Below are 26,211 nucleotides of genomic sequence, written 5' to 3'. Positions count from 1 at the left end.
CAATTGTTCCATGTCATAAGAACAAGTGACCCTTGGGTTTCCCTCCCTGTCTGAACAGTTCTCTACATTCATTTCCGTTAGTTCTCTTCCCCATCAAATAGCTAAAGTGAAAAAAGCACCAGTGGCCTCTGTTCAAATATAAACCATTTCTAATGGTTGGAATTTATTTTTCAGACAAATAGACAGGATCTGAGTTTTTGTGTTCTGGTGTAATTTTGCAAACTCCTGGTCTTGACCTTCCCACCCAAATCTGGGCAAATAGTAGAGAGTTAGGTTCAAAAATAAAAAAGCTACCGAAATAGTATACCGATTTCCTTAGAGCCAGCTCTTGTTTTCCTAAATTTCGCACTTTTTCAAAGCAGCACAAAGTTCTTCACAAACTTTAGGGCAGTTGTGTCTCATGAACACATTTTGTAGGTAGACACAGAGGTAAAGAGCAGACAAGGACCTCAATGAAGACCTGTATGTGCAGATATGTGATATTGCTCAGGACCTCTCCTAGGTATTCTGTGGGAAAGGGATGAGGGCGTGAGTCAAGCAAGGAGAAGAAACCACGAATAAATCCCCCAGCGCCTTCTCACTAGGAAGGAAAACTCCAGAACTGCCTTACTAGCTGGGACACAACTCTTCTGCTCACATTAATATTTAGTGTACATTTTAATGATTCAGTTACTAATCTAAGCCCTTGTATTTTATGATACAAATAAACAAGTGTATGGTAGATCATAAACAGCAACACCTAAAACAGTAATTTTAGATTTTTTCCTAACTGTAAGTGGAAAGTTGTACCCTTCTTAATAAAACTCTCTGACATAAAAAAAAAAAAAAATACATGCAGCTGCCTAGAACTGAAGGAGAGTGGGGTTGGATATGGGTGCTCAGAAGAGAGAGGCAGGGGATCCATGGCCAGAAGACCCAGTGAGGACAGGACTGACTAGCGCCTCCCCCTTTGCCCGCCCACCCATGTGTCTGGGACCCACACAGTGCACAATGCTGAACTGTGGTTGGGAACTCTTGCAGATCTATGTTGCAACAGGACTTTGAAGGCACCATAGAGTCCCAGTTTAATGATGCCAGACAAATCTATGCATATGATTTAAAAATGGAAAATGAAGCTAGAAATTTCTGGTATCTTTGTGGTCACCAAATGTTCTGATTTTTCTTGTCCCTAGGGAGTAGGATATTATAAAATTCAAGCAATAGCACAGAGCTTGGGATCTTACCTTTATTTTTTGGATTCCAGGAGCACAGAATTGAATTAATGATCCTTAGTTCAGGAGACCCCATCATTTGTGAAAGCGTGACCCACTTTATAAGTTTCTATGTTTATTATTGTATTTATACAAGTACATGTATTTTAAGTATGCACTATAAGCATCTATGGGCCTGACCACATTCACCACCTGGTGTCCTTTACCTGATACACATCAGCCCAAATCCTATACTCATCTCTTGCTCTCCTTTTCTAATCTCTTGGTATCTATACGTATCTAAAACAAAAAAAATTCTAGGGATGCCTGGGTGGCTCAGTGGTTAACTGTCTGCCTTTGGCTCAGGGCCTGATCCTGGGGTCCTGAGATCGAGTCCCACATTAGGCTCCTTGCAGGGAGTCTGCTTCCTCCTCTGCCTATGTCTCTGCCTCTCTCTCTGTGTGTCTCTCAGGAATAAATAAATAAAATCTTTAAAAAATAAAAATTAAAAATATAGTAACACATACAGTGAAATGCAAGATTTCAATGTGAAAATTATGTACAAGGTTTAGATAATTGCATACACGCATGTAACTGACACCTCCATCAGAATATAGAACATTTCCATCACCCCCAGGAAGTTCCTGAACTTTCATTTTTCTAATACTCACTTCTGTAGTAACTAATGTTATGACTTATACCACCATAGCTTAAGTTGCCTATTCTGTTTTATGTAAATTAAATTATACAGTATTACTCTTTTGTGTTTAACTTTTCACTCAACATAACGATTACCCATGATATTTTGTGCCTTAGTAATTCATTTTTTTATTATACATTGCATGAATCTACCACAATTTGTTCCATACTTTACTGTTTGTAGACATTTGGACTCTATCCAGTTTGGGTGCATCCATCCAGTGGGATCCTACTAGCAATAAAAACACTGAACTTCTGATACATGAGGCAACATGAATGACTCTCAGAAGTATTAGGCAAAGTGAAAGGTGTCAGACACAACAGGCTACGTGCTATATGGTTTCATAAATATAACATTCTTGAAAAAGCAAAGCCTTAAGAACAGAAAATATATCAGTGGTTGTAAGGGTTAGGAGAAGGAAGGGATTGACTACAAAGGGGCAAGAAAGAACACTGATAGAAATGTTCTACATCTTGAAGTGGTAGTAACATCTGTGTGGGTTTGTCAAAACTCAGAATTGTATATCTAAAAAGGGTGGGTTTCACCGTATATAAATTATATCTCAATAAACCTTACTTTAAAAAATAAAATAGATGTTTGAGAAAATCTGCTAAGAAATCTAAATAACTGCGGTTAACCATAATAGATAATTCCTGCCTCTCCCTTTTCTCTAAAAAGTCTTGAGCATTTGGTTTCAAACAGGAATATCCTGATTATCTGTTTTCTAGATTGCCAAATTAGATTACTATTTAGTTTAATATCTGTTTAAAAAAATGTGTAATGGGACTGGGCTCTTGGTAAGATTATCAAGAAGAACTTCCTATTCAAGATCAAGTAACTCATGCTAATTGCTTTTGCCAGCAAATGGTGGTGGCATGGGCTGGAATAATGCCAAAGACATTCAGAAACTATAACATTACTTTTGAACTGTCAGGCTTTAGAGATAGAGCTGTTCATAAAGAGGGACACAGAATGCAGGAGAAGAAACTTTCACAAACATACAAGATTGCCCTTTATATTTTCCTACACTAATTACAGTATGTAACAGTTAATATTAGGGAATCTACATAATCTGAAGATTGTTCTTCCAAGAATGTGGAAATACATAAAAATTGCATTGTATTAAGGTATTATACACTCTCCTGTTTATTGACAAAAATTCTTGAGATCCTTATTTAACACATAGAATTTAAGTATATTCTTGCCATTTTGTCATGTCTTAGATTCTTGGGAGCTATAACAGAGGAAATCTAAGCACTGAAAAATTTGTGGAAGAAATAAAATCAATTGCAAGTGAACCCACTGAGAAGCATTTCTTCAATGTCTCTGATGAATTGGCTCTAGTCACTATTGTTGAAGCTCTGGGAGAAAGAATATTTGCCTTGGAAGGTAGGACGAGTTCTTATAAGTCTGCATGTTTTCTCTACAACTTAAAGTCAATGTAATGGGTTTTTGGTATTTATTACTACTACACGGCTCATGCACTTTTAGTGTGTACAATAGCCAGCATGGAACAATGCCCTTTAATGTAAATCTGTCCCTGAGATGGCTATCTTACACAACACTGACTCTGTTGGCAGCTCTCTCTGTAAGGATGTAAGGACTGGGGGAAGGCAATGGTCAGTGTAGACTCACCAGAACAAAAATGTGCCCACGCGATTTAGCCTTTTTCTGTGACACAGGTTTAGAAAATGGAGACATAGCTCAAGTTTTCTTTTTTAATTTGTTATTATTATTATTATTATTATTATTATTATTATTATTTTGGGCTTCTATGGAACTGTTCTTGTTTGCAGTCACTTCGTTGTTCATTTATTTTCTTCTATTTTGCTTCTTGCCCACTTTAAAGGTCTTCATGGAACTCTGCCTCAACTCTCATGGCAGCTTCACTATATTTGTCTAAGTCATAATTCTTTTTTGTAGATTTTTTCTTCAATTTTGTAATGGTGATCGGCTACTGAGGATAGTGAGTCATGGCATTCCTTCCTCTGCCTTTGGTAGATGTCAAGTAACAAATTACTTTGAAACTAGCCCTTGCCTTGCAAAAAAATGTCTTTAGAATTGTTATGCCAGAAAAACTGAAAAGGCCTCTTTCTTCATGTTCTCTGATAACTGGAGCCTAAGAGAACATGTCTCTTTCCCTCTTTCCAGAGAGTTCTGCACTTATGCCTCATTTGAATCCAGTGGACCCTATCCTTGTGAGGACACACAGAAGGACAGTTGTTTTCACATTTAAACGTAGGAGTTTAAAAGCATCTTCTCAGTCACCGTGATATGACCTGATAATGGAAAACAGAAAGATAAAATGAGAAACAGACATAAGTAAAACAAGTACACCATTTTGACTGAGTATCAAATGATGAGGAAAATGCATAAAAGTGACTGACAACAGAATGTTAAAATATATAGAAAGGAAAGAAATTATTTTAGAGTAGTGGCTTTTAAGCTTTATTTGACAGTGACCCATGATAATAAATATATTATGCCTCACAACTAAAGGGGAGTAAAATAGGCCATCCCAAAATATGTCACTTTGGCATATAGATTATTTTGAGCTAAAGGCAATCAAGACCCAGCAGACTCAGGAAATACTTTTACCTCTTCCTTAAATACCTAAAAGAATTTACAGAGCAGCTGGCCCAGAAAACGAGCTATAACCAACGATAACTTTTTAATCTTAAAGACCTATCTGCATGGCATAGCAAACTTCTAATTGCCAAACATCTGTTCTTATATCCTATAAACTTCCCTCCTCCCTTTGAAGCCCCCGGTCCTTATGTCGGGATGGCGTATAAGTTTCAATTGCCCCCACTTGTCCTTCAATCTCATATTTGGGGGAGGAGAGCTCTCATATGAAGTTAAATTTGTTTTAATTTCCTCCTGCTAATCTGTTTTAGGTCAGTTTACTTATTAAACCAGCCAAGGAACCTGGAAGGGAAGAAGAGAAAATTTTTTCACTTCTGTATGACCCCATAACCCTTATTATGTACAAAGCACTCTGATAATTTCTCATTTTCATTCTGTCTTCTCTTTCAATTAAAAAAATGCTGGTGGTGACTTACCTTGCTGTAAGTGACAGATTTAGTTTAGATTTGATGAGCATTTTAAGTCCATGCACACTTCCATTTCTCTCCTTCCCTTTTGCCTGGCTGCTTTTCCCCTGCACCTTTAGAACCTGAACACTTGAATTACTTATCCCTCTGGAGTCACAGCTGCTTCTGAAGAACTTAACTATCCTACATTTTGTGCACAAGTCACTTTTAAGTGGCTTTGCTCTCACAGCAGCTATCCCAGTGTCATTTACTAATAGGCCAGACTGTACGCTTTGCTGGCCTCAAGGAAATATACAAAGATTTCCAAGTCATTGTGCACTCTTAATGTTTAATAATGTGATATGTTATGTCAATAGTGTGATATGATAGAAACAATCTCTAAAGACCATTTAAATGAAATGACTTAGTTACATTAGATAGTTAAGCATGATACAATACAGTTTCCATTTTAAACCTCCCCTAAGTAAACAAATAAATATAACCTTGTAGAACTTGTAGAAATGAAGCCTTTATCAGCTGTTGGGGAAAGAGGAGCCCAATTTGCCTTAAATGAAATTTTTGTGTTACTCCTAAACTAACCACACCATGAGTTACACGTTACACGTTGTTACACGTTGGAATGCCCAGACACTAAAAAGACGTCTGTGTATTTAAAAGCAAAATTATTTTTTAAATATCCTCAGATTAAAATGTCTCCTGCATCTTTACTGGTAAACTTTCAGGCCTAACCAAACTCAGTGCTTTGACTAGCCTTTTTCGGGTTTTTTTGTTTTTTTGTTTTTCTCATAATGAAAGCAGAAAGGGCTTCACTTTCTTGTTCCTTGGGAAGTGGTCACTTCTTATCAACATTTATATTTAGATGGTAAATAGGAACAATTATGAAATTCCTGCTTGCCACGGTCAGCGCCACCTAGTGACGAGAACAGGCCGTGAACTTACCCAATCAAAAGAAGAGTCTGTCTTCCTTTCCCAGCAAATGGGAGAAATGCTGAGATTTCTAACCAGACGCTGAGCAGTGGGGAGAGTGATTATCTCAGTACTCATGAACGGTCTGGGGAGGAGTTAACAGCAAGAAGTTTAGAGATGTACAAGGAGCTATTACCATGAGGACAATTTAGGCAGACTATCACGTAGCTCCCTAAGCAGAACCCCAGAAGATTCTAGAAATAGGCAGCAGGTCTTTGCTGCTGCGCTCTTAAAATTGGCCTTGCAAAGATAATTTTAAAAAGACACCATAAAGCATTGTGGATTTAAAACCTCAAAGTTAAAGTACACCTCAGTCATTTAAATTAGATGATAATTCATATGTGAGGTTAAAATGATATATTTGAATTCTTGATTGATATCCTCATTTAACCTAGTCCTAAAAGAAGGCAACCACAGATATATTTGTTAATAAATTTATAACAGTAAATAACTAGTAAATGAGTTTGATTTCACAAATTTAATTATTATCATGCCTCAATAGGCATGACTGACTCCTAAAATTATGCACTATTTTTAACTTATTTGCAAAGCCAAATAAATCAGTAACTCCCAACTGAAAGCAAATGAATCAACATTCTCTCAATCCCCTTAGGAGGTTGTGGCTTTGGGTTGGTGAATATTTTGAGAATAGCACATTTTCCATGGAATGCTCTGGATTGTCTCTGTATTTCAGTAAAGGGCCTAAAAGTGAGTATAGAATCTTGCCCATAGAAATCCTCATTAGAACTGTTCATATTCATGGAGCTCTTGGAAAGATAAAAAGACTTAATGGTTGCTATTGAACCTCATACAGACCATTGACTTTAAAAATGGGTACAGATTCTATTAAAAAAATACGATTAAAAAATTTTTTCTTAAATATGACCTAGAGACCATCCAAAAGTCTCTTCCCAATCTGTGACTGATACCTACCACCAGAAATTAGAGCAAATACAAACCCAGAATCCCTGCACCCTTTATCAAATAATGGTATTCTGAGGGGATCTATAGCTGGAAATATAGGTGAGGCTGGTAGAAACAAGAGACCTCTTTAAATGTGTGAATAAAATTTGTTTAGCCCTGGAACATAACAGGTAAGTTTAGCCCAGTGTCTGAGCAGGATTCCCATGGTGTGAAGGGAAGACAGGTGTCCAACTTCAGTACTTTCAACTTTAATTCTGTGGATCCAAAGTGCCATATCATCCATGGGCATGATGGAATATAAGATCAGAAGCATGAATGGAGATTTCTCAACTTCTCCAGCAAGGATGGGGAAGCCATCAGTCAAGAATTTAGTCATGGCCTTCTGCTAATCTTCTCTTTCCTCCACCCAGCCCTACCTAGGAATTTTGGGTTGAGAAATGTGTAGCTGAACACAACTCAAAAGAAGTTGGAAGTTCTGGTTGGTTAAAAGCCCAGACTCTAATTAGCCTGTCTTCTCCAAGTCAACCGTGTGCTAATAGGCATTTATCTTTCTGTTATAGCTACAGCTGACCAGTCAGCAGCTTCGTTTGAAATGGAAATGTCTCAGACGGGCTTCAGTGCTCATTATTCACAGGTACATTGACCAATTGGTAGAAAATGAAGTTTCTTTTTTTTTTTAAGGTTTTCACTCCCAAAAGCAATGCCCAAGCATCAACATTATAAATGCAACTAGCAGTTTATGGCTTGAGCCGTTATTCTGACCGTGATGACTTTCTAATCCAAATAGGAAAATGGCATCTCACAAATTTACTAGGAAAACAACTTATTTCACACAGTTCACTATATTGTACTAATAATTGTGAATCAAACATTTTGAGGTCTGCCCAATGTAATTATACATCTGGCTAAATGAAATACTTAAAATAGTTGCTAATGATATGGAATGTATCTTTTTCCCAATTTCAGTGTTTTCAAATATCTTGCTAGAATTCCATGTTCAAGACCTAGGATTCTTGGCACCCAGAATTAAGCAGAAAGACAAGATTAGGAAATATATCATTTGTGGTTGGTGAAAGAAAATGCATCAGAATTCATGCAAAGGAATATTGACATTTCAATGGGCTATTGTACTGTATAACTTAGGGCAAGTTACTTACTCTGCCAAGTTACTGTCGTGTTATTTTGAAAATTATAGGAGTTAATATATGTAAAGCACTTTAAATAGAATTTATCATATTGTTAATGCTACATTCTTACTATTTTGTTAAACATCATTTGTTTTCTTTATTTGGTTATAAGGACTGGGTCATGCTTGGAGCAGTAGGAGCCTATGATTGGAATGGAACTGTCGTCATGCAAAAGGCTAATCAAATCATAATCCCCCACAACACAACCTTTAATGTTGAGTCTACCAAAAAGAATGAACCTCTTGCTTCTTATTTAGGTAAAGTTTGGATGTAATCGATAGAAAATTATTATGTTTTTATTTTTGGTTTTGTTTTTATTTTTAGCATTGTTTGCTTTTGTTTTTTATTTTTAGCATTATTTGCTTATATTTATATAGACTTACTTATAACCATGTAACTCACTTCCAAGAGTTAGACATTTTATGGACCCATGCAAGTTCCTAAGCAGACTTAGTTTCTGAGCAGTAATCAGAATAATAGAACATGGAGGTCACACTCTCTCAAAAGGGCTCTCTAGTGCAAGAATGATTTAGGCTGATATGTGCACATTTTGAGGTCTCTTTGTGTCTGATATTCTCATTAACTTCAAGAAGAGCTTTGTACCTGGTGGACAGGAAATGATGATAAAAAAGAGAAACCTTGATTCAGCTAATATTGTCAAGATTAGACTCCCATTTTCTCTAAAATATTCTATATCATAAGTTTCTTTCTATGGGTCCTAATTTTGGAAGAGAAAATTTTAATTTGTCTTGTCATATAGCTTCTTTAATAGTTCCATTAAATCAGACAAATATTGAGGTGTAATGTCATCTTATTTTTCAAAGACTTGTCTGGAATGACAAAGTATATGTCAGGTATCACCTTATTCTCAATCTGTACCCAGCTGCCTAGGAGATAGCAGGGAACTATTCTATCACTAAATGATCCTTTAAACAATTAGGAGGGCCTAGGATGAAAAAAAAAAAAAAAAAAAAAAACTCAGGCTATAGTTTCCCAACTCTTTAGTCACTCAGCAAATATTTGACCAATACCTATTTTACCCCAGGCATTGTTCTTGGTGCTGGGGGTGCAGTGGTAAAGAAAACAAATACCTTTCATTGTTCATATTTTACTATGTTAGCATTCCTTTACGGGATCTTTCTGTCCTGGAGGCAAGTCTTTTTTCTCTCTATTCAAGTTACTTTCTATTTTACAAGAAAGGTAAGAGGTCTTTACTAGTAGATCCACACATCTCCTGTCTTAAAACTGTAGAGGCGGCAGGACTTAAGAAAAATGAAAGGCCTGAAGGTTTTAGATAATTAAAAATATGTCTGTAATAAATAAATAAATAAATAAAAATAAAAAATAAAAATAAAAATAAAAATATGTCTGTAAGCAGCAAATATAATGTGAGTGCTCAAACCCCTTAATACAAGTTGAACTGCATTTATGGAAGCTAGTTTATTTCTTATAAAAGTCCTATTACATTCTGCTGTGGTCAAAGAGCAACTAGAGTATTCCATTATTCTAAACATCACACATTACAAAAGAAAATGCCAAACTAGGATTATCTAAAGGATACCGATCTGGAAACAATTTCTTTCTCCCCTTCCCCACCCCCTGCAAAATTTGAAGAAATTGATGGTTAGGAAACAAAATGTACACTGAATATCTTTTAAATATTTGGAGGATTATGCTATAACATAAAGAGGTTGGGCTTAAGATTCATATACATTTAAAAGAGATCTTAGCATATAGTAAACATCCAACTTTCCAAGTTAAGATATTAAGGAATAGAAGAATGTCATAGCTACCTATGACAGATCTGGACTAGAATCTAGATCTCTTGATTCTTACTCCAGTGTTCATTTCAAAATTAAAGACATTTACAAATTAAAGATATAGCATGAAGTCCACAAAGATGTGTGTGACATTTTAAGAAGTTCACAAATTTGGGGGCACCTGGGTTGATTAAGCATCCAACTCTTGGTTTCAGCTCAAGGTCCTGGAATTGAGTCCTAAATCAGGTTTCATGCTCAGTTCCGAGTCTGCTTCAGATTCTCCCTCCCTCTTGCTCTCCCTCTCCCTCTCAAACGACCCCATCCCTACCTTACATTCTGGTGTACACTCTAAAATAAATAAAATCTTTTTAAAAAACCTCACACATTTTGATAACACTATAGTTCTTTTAGTATTCTGAGTTATTATGTGATAAAATTCCTTAAAACCGAATAGTTTTAAGAATCCTAAATCTATTCCCTGAAAGCTTGGATTCATGGTTGCTTAAAGCAGGCTTAGTGAATTTAAAACTTAAAGATACTACTGTGAGCAAGAAAAAACTAAGAACCTTCATTCTTAACCACAGTATTTATAACATATGATTTCTTTCCGCCCAGAAAAGGAAATTTGAGGTATATTGTCCACAATGTGCTTAAATGATTTTATATCTTAGAAATAATTTCATTAGCTTAATCACACATTAGCACATAGGATATTTTGCCAACATAAAGTTTACAGTCGAATTCTTTTAAAACAAAAAAGCACACAGAAAGAGGCCAGAGAAGAAAAATAGCTTTATACCCCAAATATTATTCCAAATCTGAAATGGGGTTTTCAAAATATCTGCTTGTGTGATTTAAAAATTAAGAAGAGTTTGAATGCGTTAGTCTGAAATCTGTGTGGACTGCAAGTTGTTAGGCTGTGGAAAGTCTTATGGAGGGAACAAAGTGAGAGGTAGATGCTGTTTTAAAAAAAAAAATCTCATACTAATCAGTAATTATGAGAAAGAAGTAGAAATAGAAGCTGTTGAAGCTGTCAGGGGACAGCCGCTCACCCATCTTTCCACTAGGATAATATGCATTTAGCAAGTGGTTTTGATGGTGAGAACATGTTTGAAGTCTCGTTCTCTGCCTCCTCCACCCACGGCCTGCCCCTTTCTAATCATGCCAGACATATTCAAGAGAAAAAGTAAAGATATGAGACAAATGCATGAAATCAAAGCAGAACATACCTATTTCCCATTACCTCACCAGATCGTAGCACTTTCCCCAAGGAGTAAATTATGAAAGCTGACAGGATCTATTTCTAAATCCATGCAGCAGACTATGCTATGAATTTTCCTTTCTCTTCAATTTTGTACTTTTTTTCTCTTCAGAAAGCAAGATTAAAATTGGATGTTTATAATTATTTTCCTTTCAAGAAAATTAGATGTTACATGGCCTTCTTTCTCTCTCCCTCTTCATTGTCTTTAGACACCTGAGCTTTAACCAGCAACTACCTCACGGGTAGGTACTGTCTTTCTGAAGACTTCAGTTAATAGCTGTAGTTACCAAGTTCAAATTATTGAAATTAATTAACCAAATAATGATACAACCCCAAGCCTCAAACATAATTTGAAACTTTTTTTAAAAGTTCTTTTATCAGTTGGCATTCATAGCTTTGTAAGTTAAAAAAAAATTAAAGTATACTAACACTCTTAGGCCTATCCCGTCTTAATATTTTTTAGTAGAGTGACATAAAATAAAACAGCTTTGTTTTTCAGATTCTCCTTTTTTATTTTATTTATGTATAAACATGACCTTAAAGCTTTTATTTTTTAAGCAATATTGTGGTTCGTAACATCAGCACTTGTTTAGTAAAATTTCTTGTTTGAAAAAGAATAGTTTACAATTTATTATGTGCAATTTTTTTAGAAGCTCAAAGAAAGATGAAGAAATGACAATGTGAGAAAAATATTCATGAAGGAAAAATGCCTGAGGAATTGTGTGCCTTTAGCACTTGTGAGAATCAAACATGTTTTAGTACAAAAACCTCTGCTCCTTTACAAAAATGTAAGAAAGTGAAAACTATAAACTTGTAGTAAAACACTTGGAAAAAAAATTTCAAAATAATCTTTTTCTTAGTAAGAAATACTAGTCTGTGCTATTTGGAAAAATAATCTGCCTCTGCTCCGCTGATGGGCAGATCTGGTTACTAGAACATTTCTTCCTTCTGTAGAGTTGAAATGTGCACATGGCAATTTTTATTCATTGATTGAGCTTTGTTCTCTATGGACACAAAGAATAAATTTAATTCTTCACGTAAAAATTAAGAATTATCTGACACAAAAAATGAAAGCCCAATTAAAAAGAGGAATGTCAAAGCTCACTTTTTAAATTTAAATTCCAATTAGTTAACATATAGTATATATTAGTTTCAGATGTACAGTATAGTGATTCAGCACTTCCTTACATCACCTGGTTCTCATCACAAGTGCCCTCCTTAATGCCTATCACCTGTTTCACCCATCACCCCATCTACTTCCTTTTAACCAAACAAATGCAAATTAAATTCACAGCAAAATATTATTGTTAGATTATGTTTAACATCTATTAGAACATTCACAAAGTTAAATAACAGTAATGATACCCAATGTTTGGGGGGAATTTGATGAAATTAGTCTGTCCTTTGGCTGTTCGTAGAATAAATTAGTACAAATGTTCTGGAAACAATTTGCTAGACACTGAAGGAATTGAAAATTTGATCCAGTAATTTTTCCTTGAATTTTATCACCATAAAAATCCAAAAGAAGGAAAAAAATTAAATGTTCAAGGATGTCTTTGCAGGCTTAGGTATAATAACAAAAAATTTAAAACCACCTAAAAAATCCTTCCATATTATTGGGGAATGGTCCTTTGGTAGAAATGTAATGCCCTTATGCCTTAACTTAGAGAAATAAACGTCAGCTACTTAAAATTACTACTTAAAAATCTACAGCAGCAAGGGTATCTGGGTGGCTTAGTCGATTAAGTATCTGATTCTTGATTTCAGCTCAGGTCATGATCTTAGGGTTGAGAGATCAAGCCCTGTGTGGGGCTCAATGCTAGGCATGGAGCCTGCTTAAGATTCTCTCTCTCCCTTTCCCTCTGCTCTTCCCCCTGCCTCAGGAGCAGGCTCGCACCTTAGCTTTCAAATAAATAAATAAATATATATATAGATAAATAGATAATAAATAAATAATCTAGAGCAGCAACACAGAAAAGGCTTACATTTCCTGTGATTCGAACTATATAAAATTATTTTTATCATATAAAATAATAAAATAAATTAATAATTATCAAAATTATCAGTCTTTATAATATGTCCAGATAAAGTACAATTGATTTATTACAAAGTGGTGAATTGGGATTATGAGGGATTTTTTTGTGGAGTTTTTTTTTTCCTTCTTCTGTCATCACTGTTACATCATTTTTGCCTTTAAACAATGAAAAACAGGGGTGGGGAAGTGGACAAAGCAGTCGCAATAGATAATCAGAAAGCATGCTAAAAGCTTCTACCAAGACAAACTTAAATTAATATTTTCAAAAACAAGATAAATCTATATAAAGACATAAAAAATAATTCTCACTGTCACTTAAAATGGTTCTTAATTTATTCTGTACAGATTTTAAGGGGTCAGGTAGTACATCTGACATCTGGCATCTCTCTTTTGTTAGGCTACACAGTGAACTCTGCCACTGTTTCTGGAGCTGTGCTGTACATTGCTGGACAGCCACGGTATAATCATACAGGCCAGGTTGTCATCTACAGGATGGACGATGGAGACATCAAGATTCTCCAGACGCTCAGTGGAGAACAGGTAAGCTTGAAAATTATTGTTTTAAATTAATCCATTTATACTCTCTGCAGATTTAAATGAATCATCTATTGTCCTAAACTTTGAAAGAAAAAATTCTCTCATAGTCAATATCAACTTTATTAAACAGGGCTCCATGTTAGCTTCCTTGTGGGGATGTAAAATGCCTGCATCTTTGGCCTCAGGAATATTTCAGTTACATGGAAGTGGAGATAAGATGTATAGATGATTATATAGATACAGATATACAAATATATACATAAAAAAATATCTAAAACATCAAGAGGCTTGAAAATGCCAGTGGCATATACAGTAAACTCAGAAGATGGGAAGATTTTTTAAGCTAGAATTGGTGCCAAAAGTCTCAATACAAGATAAGATTTGTGCTAGTCTAGAAGGAAAAATAGACTGGATAGGTAGAAAAAGCAGAAGAGCCAGTTAAAAAGATAATGTGAACCCCAATTGTGTAAGGCTTCAAACGGCAAACTAAAGAAATTGGATTTTCTCCTGGTGGTCATGGGAAGTTATAACATGTAAAATCCAAACATTCTCATTAGGTGATACTGAGAAATATTGAGAAATACTAAAAAGAGTTTAAGAAATTATACATGCAATATGCAAACATAAATATATGTAAATACTTTTAAACTGAAACATCTATGCTGTTGGTTAGTATTGTGTTGCAATCATTAGGGCTTCACTACATATCCCAGCTCATCAGACTGCCCCTCTACACTCCTCCCATCACTGACTACTCCAAAAGGCGGGGAAGCATCAGCCTTCATCCCCTGCAGGTGTACTCACAGCGGCCCAACAGAACAGCTTGGGTGAGAGGAGACAGATACATTGGGCAAGTACAGAGCTGTCCTCTCTTTAACGCCCCACAGGAGCCAATACCTTTCATAACAACACCATAGATATTAGCTTCCAGGGCTCCATTAGCTTAAGGACATGCAGTAGTCAGAGTCATCCTGATAAGCTTACACTGTGTTATCTCAATCACGTATTTATAGTTCCCCACAGCCTAAATGCAGTGTCCCAATGAGACATTATTTTTACCACTCTCAATATTGCTTAGTAATATAATTGAAATCCTTTCCCCATAGATGTCCAGAGGAACAGAGTTAGAGTGAACCAAAAGTAGGAGTCTCATATATAAAAATTATCATATATATAAAATAATAAAACCTGGTGAAAGAGTTTTATTAGCCCTTTGCCCACATTTGTAATCAGAAAATGCATCAACAATTTTTAAAAGGCTATTGCTGTAGCAAGGATAAGGTGAGGAGAGCCTAAAATAATGTATCACCAATAAAAATGGAAAAGGAAGGAGTATAGTAGACATAAATACCGAGGAACTGACAAGATTGTAAAATGAAGCATTTTGTATGACATCTTAGGTCTGATATCACTCTATTAATTGTCTACAAGACAGGAAGTGAAAATTTTGTGAAAATTGCTCATGAAAGTTACAAATGATTTAAATTATGAATAATTTAAGTTTCAAGCCTGGTAATCTGGGAGAAAGGTGGCACCATTATTAGAATGTCATCAACTCCAGCAGTGTAGATATTTTTTTTAATGGTATTTGGTTTTGCATGTTTCCTGTAACAGTAAGCACAAATTCAAATGGTTATGGGTGCCAGGAAGGTAAAGTAAATAAATAAAGCTACTGCACAGAAAACAACAGGAAATGGTGGGAACCATGGCCTGGACAGCTCATGAGCCACCTAAACATTTAGTGCCCACTCAGCTCCAGATAGCTATTGTCATGGGAGCATGAAGTCCCAAGATTGCTAGATCTTACAGCATTTTATTTATGTTTGTAATTAATTCAACTTAAAAAAAAAACTTTTAAACCCTTCATAACCTATGAGGAAAGAACATTCGAAAGTCAGTGTCTAGCAGTTGTCTAAGTGTCTAGCAATGTCTAGGAATGTAGAACTGGAGCCTTGAGAGGAGGATAGAATGAAATTTGCAACTTTCAGTAATAGAAATGTTTGGAAGGATTACCCATCTAGGAGAGGAGAAGGGGGGGAAAGTTCAGGTCTTAGTTTAGGGGATGCCAAAATCTAGGGCATGGGAGGAGGAAAAGGAGCTAGCAGAGATGAAAGCAAAGAATGGCCTATGATATTATGGCAGAATCAGGAGAGCAAAATTAAAATCATGGAAGCCAAGACAGGAAGTTTCAATAAGAGAATTATCAAAAGCATCAAATATTAAACATAGGTCAATATTTGGTAAGGTTATTGCATTTAGATAATGAAGTGTTAGTCTCCTGCATTTCTCTAAAATGCGTCCATATCTTTAAAAGAAAAAAAACATTGCTGCAAGGGGATGGTCTCCCTGCAATCCTTTTATATTTTTCTATCTTCCACAGATGCTAAGACAAGACTTAGCCTTTTTTTTTTTTTTGTCTCTTAGCACTGATAGGTTTTTTTAATTTAAATTCAATAAGCCAACATATAGTACATCATTAGTTTCAGAGGTAGAGGTCAGTGATTTATCAGTTTGCATATAACACCCAGTGCTCATCATATCACATCCCCTCCTTAATGCTTATCACCCAGTTGCCCCAAACTCCTACCCCGCTCCTCTCCAGCAACCTTCAGTTTGTGTCCTATGACTAAGAGTCTCTTACGGTTTGTCTCCCTCTCTGATCTCTTTCCATTCTGTTTTCCCTCCCTTCCCCTATGATCCTCTGCGCTGTTTCTTACATTCCACATATGAGTAAAGGCATATGATAATTGTCTTTCTGACTGATTTATTTCACTCACATAAGACTTAGCCATTTTGTTGAGTAAACTTCGAAGTCTACAAGGTGAAATACACTGTACCAGTATTCCAAGACAAATCAATTCTTCATATTGTATTTTATTTCATATTTTCATACTATGGTATATAAACATATATTGAAGCCAACCTAGAATGCCTATTATTGTTCAATCTCATTTTATTTCCCTAAAAAAAATCATGGTGGCATTCATTATCCTTTCTGCTTTTTGAAGAAGTAAGAGATGCTAGGATGAAATCTAAAGGAAGCCATTTCTCTTACTTTCAAGCTGCAGAATCTGGGACAGCTGCTCATCCTGAAGGATGGGTCTGATTATTAGCCTCCCACAAAAGCCAATAAAGAGCTCTCAGGTAGAATCCATTTCTATATTTTATTTCTATTTCTATATCTATCTGAATCTCAATTACTCTTCTAGATTAGTATAAGTAAAAGAAATGCAGGCTTTTAGCTATCTTGAGAATTTCTGATGTTCATCAGATTATTTTGTTTTGTTTTGTACCCTAGATCGGTTCCTATTTTGGCAGTGTTTTAACAACAATTGACATTGATAAAGATTCTAACACTGACATTCTTCTGGTCGGGGCTCCCATGTACATGGGAACGGAGAAAGAGGAACAAGGAAAAGTGTATGTGTATGCTCTGAATCAGGTAATGGTACCTCTGGGCCTAGTAGAATGTTGAGAGTATCTCTTCCTTTCTTTCAATTTCAAATAAATAATGCAGTTCCAATTTGGTACTCACTTTAGAAAAAGGAGCAAAGAATCTTTCAGGACCTCTTTACCCCCACCAACTCCTCAGTTTCTAAATGAACATTTTAGAATTCTAATAAGGTAGTTCAAGCCGTTAGGCATTCTCTGCTTGGAAATGTGAAATATTTTTTTTAGCATAAAATATAAAGATAAATATAAATCTGTTTAAAATGCTAAATAAACTCACAGGGCAGCCATTCATACCTCTGGCCTAGGGGTGTTGGGAATATTAGCAGTTAAAATGCATTAACTGTCAAAAACAGGTAAAGCTGGGAAAGCAGAGACTGAAATAGTAAACTATATGTCGGTGACACCAGACAGTTTCAGCAAACTACTACAGTCTTTGGAATACTTCATTGGGCTGGAGTGAGATTTTGTTTTCAACTCCTGACCTTAGACATCATTTATTAGGTGAAATAATTTTTGATCTTCATTAGAAGAGTTTTGGGTTTGGGGGTTGGTGTTTTGGGCAGTTTGGGGGGTTTGTTTTGTTTTGTTGTTGTTTACAGAAAAGTCAATATTCATCTGGTTAGCTTTTTAAATTCTTAGAGTCTGTCCAATTAATTGTTTTAATCCATAAGTTGCATATCTTTCTTCCTATCATTTTGTTCCCTTTTTCCCATCAATATTTTTTGGTCCTGTGCTTTTTTTCCCTTTTTTTCTAGAAAATGTGTTCCTGACCATCATTACTAATACTTTCTGTTCCTTATTGAGTTTTTTGTTTTGCTTTGTTTTGTTTTCACTCTATATAGCTTTGGGGAAAGTTTGCTTTTTGAAAAAAAGTCAATTTCCTCTTTGCCCTATAGGGGAGACTATATAGAGACTTTCCAAAGAAGCAAATTTTGGATGAAGGAAAGAGAGAGACCTGAATTGAGGATTTAAAAATTCAGTTATTCGGCTTTAAAAACATACTGTGAGTTATATACTCACTTGGTTGCATTAAAAAGAGAATCCATTAAAATCCTCAATATGTCTTCCTCCCCATACTTCTGCAATCTGTTCTTTAAAATCTTTATCTTTGCTCTCAGAAAGCACCCTTTTTAAGAAATTTTACAAACTTTACCATTGATATACAAATGGTTTTTAATAGCACTGATTTAGCATGTACTTAAAAATTTCACTGTGCTGCAGTAATGATAGAAATCCATAAGTATCCTGTTTATCTTTCTTCCAGACAAGGTTTGAATATCAAATGAGCCTGGAACCCATTAAGCAGACTTGCTGCTCATCTCTAAAGCATAATTCATGCACAAAAGAAAACAAAAATGAGCCATGTGGGGCTCGTTTCGGAACAGCTATTGCTGCTGTGAGAGACCTCAATCTTGATGGATTTGATGACATTGTGATTGGAGCTCCCCTGGAAGATGATCATGGGGGAGCTGTGTACATTTATCACGGGAGTGGCAAGACTATAAGGAAAGAGTATGCACAAGTAAGAAGTTAAACCTACACATTCCTACCCTTAAATGATAAGTGGGTTCAATGCTAGGCTCGCTTCTTGTCTTCATGAATTAATTGATTTTTTTCCTCTATCTCTCTTGGGAAACTAGATTTAATTCTCTTTTAAGTTTTCTTTACAGAAGCATTATTTTGTATTTTATCCTTTTATCTAGTTTCTTTTTTCTGTTATTTGCCATGTCATCATGATCTGAGCTCTCAGAATAGTAAAAAAAACAAAAACAAAAAAAACAAAAAAACACTTTTTAACAATGTTATCTGACCTTGCATTGTGGCTGGTGCTAAACAGAGGATACCTGTTTCTGAATAAGAGAACAATAACAGTATTTAGTCAATAAAGAATATGAGATTATTGTTTTTATATTCAATATCCACGTTGTTATAATGAAGTTGCATTACATTTATATTTATGAATTAAATTGGTATATTTTTGTCAAATGAATTTGGGTTCCTGAGGTTTATAATTCTTTCACAACTAACCCCTCTTGGAAAAAAAATCTGAATAACTAAGCTTAACCTGCAGGGGATTTCTGTTGTTGTTTAACATTTATTGTCAGTTAATGTTTCTAAACCATAAATGTAATTTTTTCCTACATGAGAAAAATATCTATCCGTTCACAAAAGTGTTTAATGTACCATAAAAGTAGGAGAGTTTAAAGGAATTCTTCTAATGTAATTGTCTGTTTTTAAGTAACCATAAGTAGTTAGGCATTGAACTACTTATATAACATGAAAAGAAAGAGTACCAATTATTTCTTTTTATATTTGACTTCTTTTTGTACTGTGGTCAACAGAATTCTCAAAATCCATTCATGTATTGTGAAATCATGCTTAATTTTTCATAAAGTCATAATGACATTAGTGAAACAATAAAGTAAAGGACATATTTCAGTAACAGCACTTCCATCCATTTAGTAAATTATTTGTTTTCAAATAATTCAAAAATCTTCATGGCATTGCTTAACTGAAAACAGGCAATATTTACCATGGGAGTGTGATGGAATCAAGAATTGAAGGGAAGAGTTTCTTTTCTTTTTTTTTAAGATTTTATTTATTTATTCATGAGCGACACACAGAGAGAGAGAGAGAGAGAGGCAGAGACACACAGGCAGAGGGAGAAACAGGCTCCATGCAGGGAGCCCGACGTGGGACTCGATCCTGGTCTCCAGGATCACGCCCTGGGACAAAGGCGGCACTAAACCACTGAGCCACCTAGGCTGCCCAAGGGAAGAGTTTCTTTCTTATGTTCTATCACTTTATTCCTTCACTATTAATCCTGATGATTTAGTGAAACGGCATTTTCACTGTAGAAAAAAGAGAATATTTAAATCATTAATAATAAAATAGATTGTCTTAAGAAATGTTTATGCATGGAAAATGTTTCCATTTGATTGCCTTGTTTGGCTTCTTAATTTATAGTTTTTAAGTGAAGAACAGGAGGATTAGAAGACCCCAAGTTTAGGGAAGGTCTGTCAGTCCCATCTCCTTGCCATCAGGTCCTATTAAAATATTACCAGCTGGAACCAAAGCCAAATCAGGAAGTATGAATATTAAACACATTATGTTTGGGTATATGCGCAAATCAGTCTTGGAGAACTCCACATTCATTCTTGCCTTTTGAGTTTAGAGTGCCCTTGACTTTTAGCAAAGATCATATACTGGAAAATGTATTTGGTGGAATGTTCTATTTATAACCAGCCATCAAATTCAGTGAGCCCCCAACTGACCCCTAGGACAAACTTCCACTCCCTCTCTTGCTTGTCTGATGTGTTTTCAAGGTTCCAGCATCTTTAAATATCTTGGTATTATGGGATTGAGTGGGAACCAGAAAGGAGAGCCAATTACTCACAATGTTTTCCTTGAGCATTAGACAAGATGACGTTATAAAATTTTTTTCCCTCTCTCTGGTGTCAGTAACCCTGAAATTATTTTGTCTGTACTATAAAAAGAATAAGCTTTGGTAACATCTGAGTAATTCATCTTGTCACCACATGAGGGGCTTCTTAGGCAGATTTCCAAAATATCTTTAATTCTAATTTTGTGTTAACCAATCCAAGTTCTCAGATTTATTTAAAACTGTTTTTGAAGAGACACTTCTGGCATAAAAACTCTCTGTTGGGACTTTCACAGCGTATTCCATCAGGTGGAGATGGCAAGACACTAAAATTTTTTGGCCAGTCTATCCATGGAGAAATGGATTTAAATGGTGATGGTCTGACTGATGTGACTATTGGGGGCCTTGGTGGTGCTGCCCTCTTCTGGTATGTATTTTAATAACATCCAATTAATCTGAATATTTCACAAATAGTTCCAGAGCTCAGAGGATGATTGGAGCCCGTATTATACCAAATATCTGTTTTCTTTTGTACCCCATTATTTTTTCATGCCCCATTATTTAGATAGAAGCTACATAGTTTAAGAATCTGGAGGAGTAAATAAGTCTTAAAATTGAGAAACCATATTAAATAACAAGTAGAGCCAACTCTTAATTTGGGGTATTTATTATGTGCTTGGCACTAAGATAGGTATTCTGTTTTAGATGACAGCATAAGGTAGAAGAGGGCCCCATAGAGAACAAGAAAACATCCCTAACTTTGAGTTGTTCACAAGCTTTTAGGGGTAATTGACTCTTTCCTCATTTACTTAATATGGATAATTAGACAATTGTGCATTATTGTCTGTATTTATATTGTTGGCCAAGCATAGAAGCATCTTCAGTAATATCTATGGTCAGCCTTTAAAATGTCTGCATCTCAAATTAATTTCATTTAATTGTAAAATTCTAATCAATGATCAGATATATAAATACCATTCTACTTTTAACTTGTTAATAAAATAATGTATTAATAATATTAATAATTCCAGTTTTAACTAGTTAGGAAGCCCAACTTCAAAAAAGCATTCTATTTGGGAAAAAAAGAGTGACTAAAATATCAAGGATATGAATTTTGTGTGATAATTTTTTTAAATGTTACAAACTTAATTAAGAAATATAATGAAAGAGGGGGACACCTGAGTGACTCAGTCAGTTAAGCATCTGACTCTTGATTTCGGCTCAGGTAATGATCTCATGGTTGTGAGATGAAGCCCCATGTCTGGCTCCTTACTCAGCATGGAGTCCGCTTGAGATTTTCTTTTGCTCTCCCTCTGCCCCTCCCCCTGCTCACTCACTTTCTCTCCAAAGGAAAAAAAAGAAAGATGAAAAAGAAATATAATGAAAGGATTTAATATATTAAAAATATATTTATGCCATGTGCTTTGGTGAAAAGTCCACGTATTGATTCTTCCAAATCAAGCATTGACTTAAAGTAATTTAGATGGAAACAAACCTCAAAGGTCTTTTTCTAGAAGGAATTTATCTAGAAAAGTAGTAAAGATAGAGACCTGAAAGTAGATGACTTTGTCATAATTTAAGACAATTAATTGCAATTATAATTACAATTGATAACATTGTAAATAGCATTGTGTGGTGGCAGATGGTAACTGCACTTATTGTGGTGAACATAGCATAATGAATACCATTATTGAATCACTGTTACACACCTGAAACTAATATGTCAACTATACTGAAACTTAAAAATTTGAAAAAAAAATTAAAAATTAAAAATAGAGATAATGTTTAAAATGTTTAAGACATAATGTTTAAAAACTTATTGTCAAATAAAAATTGTACACTAAACTGTGCACAGAAAATAGCCATTATATTAAAAAAATGTTTTAGCCATATAATAGGGAGAAAAAAACTGTAAGGTGGTGCCTAGGATACTACACTTGATCTTAGCCAAAAGGCCGAGAAGCGATAGGGTGGTGCCTAGGAAAGGAGAATTCTGGGCAGCAGGTAGCTGTGACTTTGGGGAGGGCACGCCCAGAAGCAGGCCTCCAAACAGAAGTCACCAGTGTCAGCCAGAAAGGATACATTTAGTCTTTGTTTAAACTGTTAATCCTGGATTAATTTATTATGATAACCTTAATTTAAAAATATTTAGCATATTGACTCTCATAATAAAAATATATACAGGGCAGCCCGGGTGGCTTGGCGGTTTGGCACCCCCTTCAGCCTAGGGTGTAATCCTGGAGACCCAGGATCGAGTCCTGTGTGGGGCTCCCTGCATGGAGCCTACTTCTCCCTCTGCCTGTGTCTCTGCCTCTCTCTCTCTCTCTCTCTCTCTCTGACTCTCATGAATGAATGAATAAAATCTTTAAATATATATATATATATATATATATATATATATATATATATATACACATACATACGTACATACATAAGGGCAATTTATACTCTCCGGTTTTGTTTCAAAGTTTTCTTACAAAGCTCGGAAGACTTATTTATGGCTGACATGGGGCTCAATCCCAGGACCCTGCTCAATGGGGAATCTACTTCTCTCTCTTCTTCTGCCCCTCCCCTCCAGCTCATGCACACACACATGCACTTTCTCGCAAATAAATAAAATCTTTAAAAATAATTTTAAAAATAAATGTTTTTTAAAAGTCACCAAAGAAATGGAATCCTGAGAGCCCAACTATACACAAAGGAGAATCCCCATCAGTGCATTCCCATTGCATTCCCATATTGATGGCATTCATTAAATGTGAAAAGGTGTGAATAATCATCATTGTGTATGTTTGTAGGTCCCGAGATGTGGCTGTAGTTAAAGTGACTATGAATTTTGAACCCAATAAAGTGAATATCCAAAAGAAAAACTGCCGTGTGGAAGGAAAGGAAACAGTATGCATAAATGCTACAGTGTGTTTTGATGTGAAATTAAAGTCCAAAGAAGACACAATTTACATAGCTGGTAAGTGTCATATGTATACCAAGTACTTCGGGGCAGGAGGACAATACACATGAGGAAACTCAGGAAGATACTGTATTTTCCCCCTTGATAGGGATCTGCATCTCACATTTGCCCCTGTGTACATGTTGAACCTTGAAAAAAAATCTACTAAAGAAAGAATATGTTATGGAACCCAATAAATTCTGGAGCAGAAACTGTAATGCTTATATGCAATGGCTCTCCCATTTACCACAAACAACCAGGTGCTAAAAACAACAACAATAATAATAATAATACAATTAAGAAGTAGAATTTGAAAATTGGGCTCCAAAAGAGCCCAGTTTTCCTTCCCATAGGTTTTCACAAACCCTCTCTTGCTTCTCCTACCCTATTTGGTAAGACTGGTATCGCAAAGGACCTGAATGTTTTGCCACCCCTACTTCCTGAGATCTCTTTGCTCAACTCAGAAGATAACCCTGGTTTTTGAGATTCGGACATGTCCCATGTGTACGCTCTCAGGCACAGTCTGAGTATCTCCTCCTACCTACATGTACACTATCTAAGGTGGTTTTTTAATGATATTGAAATATGTTGGAGTCAAGACTGTGGAGGCCATTGGCTGCAAAAGAGTAGTTTACTCTATAAAACAAACGTAAGTAGAATATGAAAAATCATTAATCCTTAAAATCTATTTTTCTTAGTTTTCTCTACACATGCATACTTAGGCTCTGCAATAGCCCTCTGACTAGAAGATGAATTAGGTATAGAAATGTAAAATGAGCTACATTTTCATATACAGCATTATTTCAGTCTCATTTAATTTTTATAAAGTAACTAAGTGATAAAACTAAGTAGGATTGGGGATCCCTAGGTGGCTCAGCGGTTTGGCGCGCGCCTTTGGCCCAGGGCGTGATCCTGCCGTCCCGGGATCGAGTCCCGTGTCAGGCTCCCGGCGTGGAGCCTGCTTCTCCCTCTGCCTGTGTCTCTGCCTCTCTCTCTCTCTCTCTCTCTCTATGTCTATCGTGAATAAATTAAAAAAAAAAAATCTAAAAAAAAAAAAAACTAAGGATTGTTGCCTTTTTAGAGAGTGTAAGGTTTAACTTGTTTTTTTTTTAATTTTGGTATGCCTATTTTATTAAATTCATTTATTAAGCTTATTTTATTATGTGTTTGAACAGTCTGAAGTGACTTTTTCATAAAATAGGCAAAAATACATTCATGTATATTTTTGTGTCTATTGAAATATAATCAATATTCTAAATAGGACTTCAACATTACTAAACTAAAAAATATAATTTAAGTGAAAACCCAATAAATACATGCATGGTCAGAAAATTCATTTACATGTAGGTGTACATGCATATGAGTGTGTGGGTGTGCATATGTACATATACATTATAAGTGTGATTAAACATTAAAGGCATAGTGAACTCAGAAAGTGATTCTGAGATTGTCTTTATGGTTATCCTACAGGTTATCATAAAGGTTATCTTTATGACTAGGACTACCATTGTACTACAGTAGTGTGGATAGCTGAGTAATAGAAACTGTTATTGATTTACTGCTCAAGAGCTTTTTCTATAATGCTAATTTGATGAACTAGACCATATGAAAATTAGTGCAAGTAAATATTTCTGTCATTTTATTTCCAGATATGCAGTACCGTGTCACACTAGATTCACTAAGACAGATATCACGAAGCTTTTTCTCTGGAACTCAAGAAAGAAAGATTCAAAGAAACATCACAGTTGAAGAATCAGAATGCACTAAGCTTTCCTTCTACATGTTGGCAAGTAAATCATATATGTTATAACTGCTTTATTCCAAATCAAGAATAAAGCATAGATGTCTTATTTCAAGTCATTCATGATATTATTTCAAAATGCACATCACAAAGCAAACTTCATCTTAGTCACTTTTATCAGAAAATCACAGGCCTGATCTTCTAATTTCCAAATGCATTTCATAAAACTATCTTTCATCTTCCCTGTGTGTTATCAGTCATCCGTATATTATGGAATAGTAGAAAGCACAGTATACTAGTTTATAAGATACCTTCTGCCTTCATTCATTCATTCATTCATTCAGTTTTTACAGTCATTCATTTATTCTTTTAAACTGAAAACATCATTTAACTTTTGTGGGCCTTATCTGTCAAATGTGGATAAGTGGTTACATGCCCTGAGAGCAAACTGTTGGCCCATGTGATTTCTGGGGTCCCTTCTTGTCCACTGTGCTATATATATTTCACTCTTTAAATTGAAGGGGAAGAAATCAAGTATTTTCTATCATCCATAAGCTTTGTGCTTATATAACTTGTATAAAATTTGAAAGGGCATGTAACCAGATGTGCCAGATGTGCCACTGCCTCCAACCTGCTAGAAATCACTGTAGTGTATATTTGTCCAAAATGTAGACTCTAGCTATGTGTAGGCACTTGGTATTAAAAGGAATTAACTAGTTTCAAAATTTCCAAATTCTTTTTGGATTTTAATAGATACATTAACATTTGTTCTGGAGTCAGCCAGGATGGAATTTGTCTCAAAACTTCCCCACATTCCAAGTGATTTTAACCAAGTTGTTTAGTCTCTTAGAGGCTGAATTTTTCATCTGTAAAATAATGACTATAATAGTTACTCATCTTGGAGGACTGTTGAAATACTTCTCAATAATGTGTGTAAAGCTCATAATTCTGGACATGCCATAAGGGATGGCTGTTACTGGTGATAGTATGAAACAACATTGATTACATTCATATCACATATCATTTTGCATTATAAAATTCTTGCAACTCAAGGCATATATTATACTAATGAAAT

General features: G+C 35.3%; 1 protein-coding gene and 1 pseudogene across 1 annotated transcript in view; one reads left to right on the top strand and one right to left on the bottom strand.

Annotated features, from left to right (window-relative positions):
* The window catches only part of ITGA1 (integrin subunit alpha 1), a 158,156-nt gene that overhangs the window by 101,718 nt on the left and 30,227 nt on the right, over positions 1 to 26,211 (top strand). The window contains exons 9-17 of the mRNA XM_077896008.1: positions 3,114 to 3,279; positions 7,394 to 7,467; positions 8,133 to 8,277; positions 13,474 to 13,616; positions 16,912 to 17,055; positions 18,331 to 18,588; positions 20,745 to 20,875; positions 23,247 to 23,413; positions 25,045 to 25,181. Coding sequence (XP_077752134.1) covers positions 3,114 to 3,279; positions 7,394 to 7,467; positions 8,133 to 8,277; positions 13,474 to 13,616; positions 16,912 to 17,055; positions 18,331 to 18,588; positions 20,745 to 20,875; positions 23,247 to 23,413; positions 25,045 to 25,181 — 1,365 coding nt within the window. The remainder of the gene's footprint in view (positions 1 to 3,113; positions 3,280 to 7,393; positions 7,468 to 8,132; positions 8,278 to 13,473; positions 13,617 to 16,911; positions 17,056 to 18,330; positions 18,589 to 20,744; positions 20,876 to 23,246; positions 23,414 to 25,044; positions 25,182 to 26,211) is intronic.
* Positions 22,279 to 22,415, bottom strand: LOC144313107 (U2 spliceosomal RNA; annotated as a pseudogene).

This window comes from Canis aureus, chromosome 4 (assembly GCF_053574225.1).
Source record: "Canis aureus isolate CA01 chromosome 4, VMU_Caureus_v.1.0, whole genome shotgun sequence".
NCBI classification, from domain to species: domain Eukaryota; kingdom Metazoa; phylum Chordata; class Mammalia; order Carnivora; family Canidae; genus Canis; species Canis aureus.
Note: the sequence above shows the minus strand (reverse complement) of the source record. Positions and strands in the feature narration are given on the sequence as shown.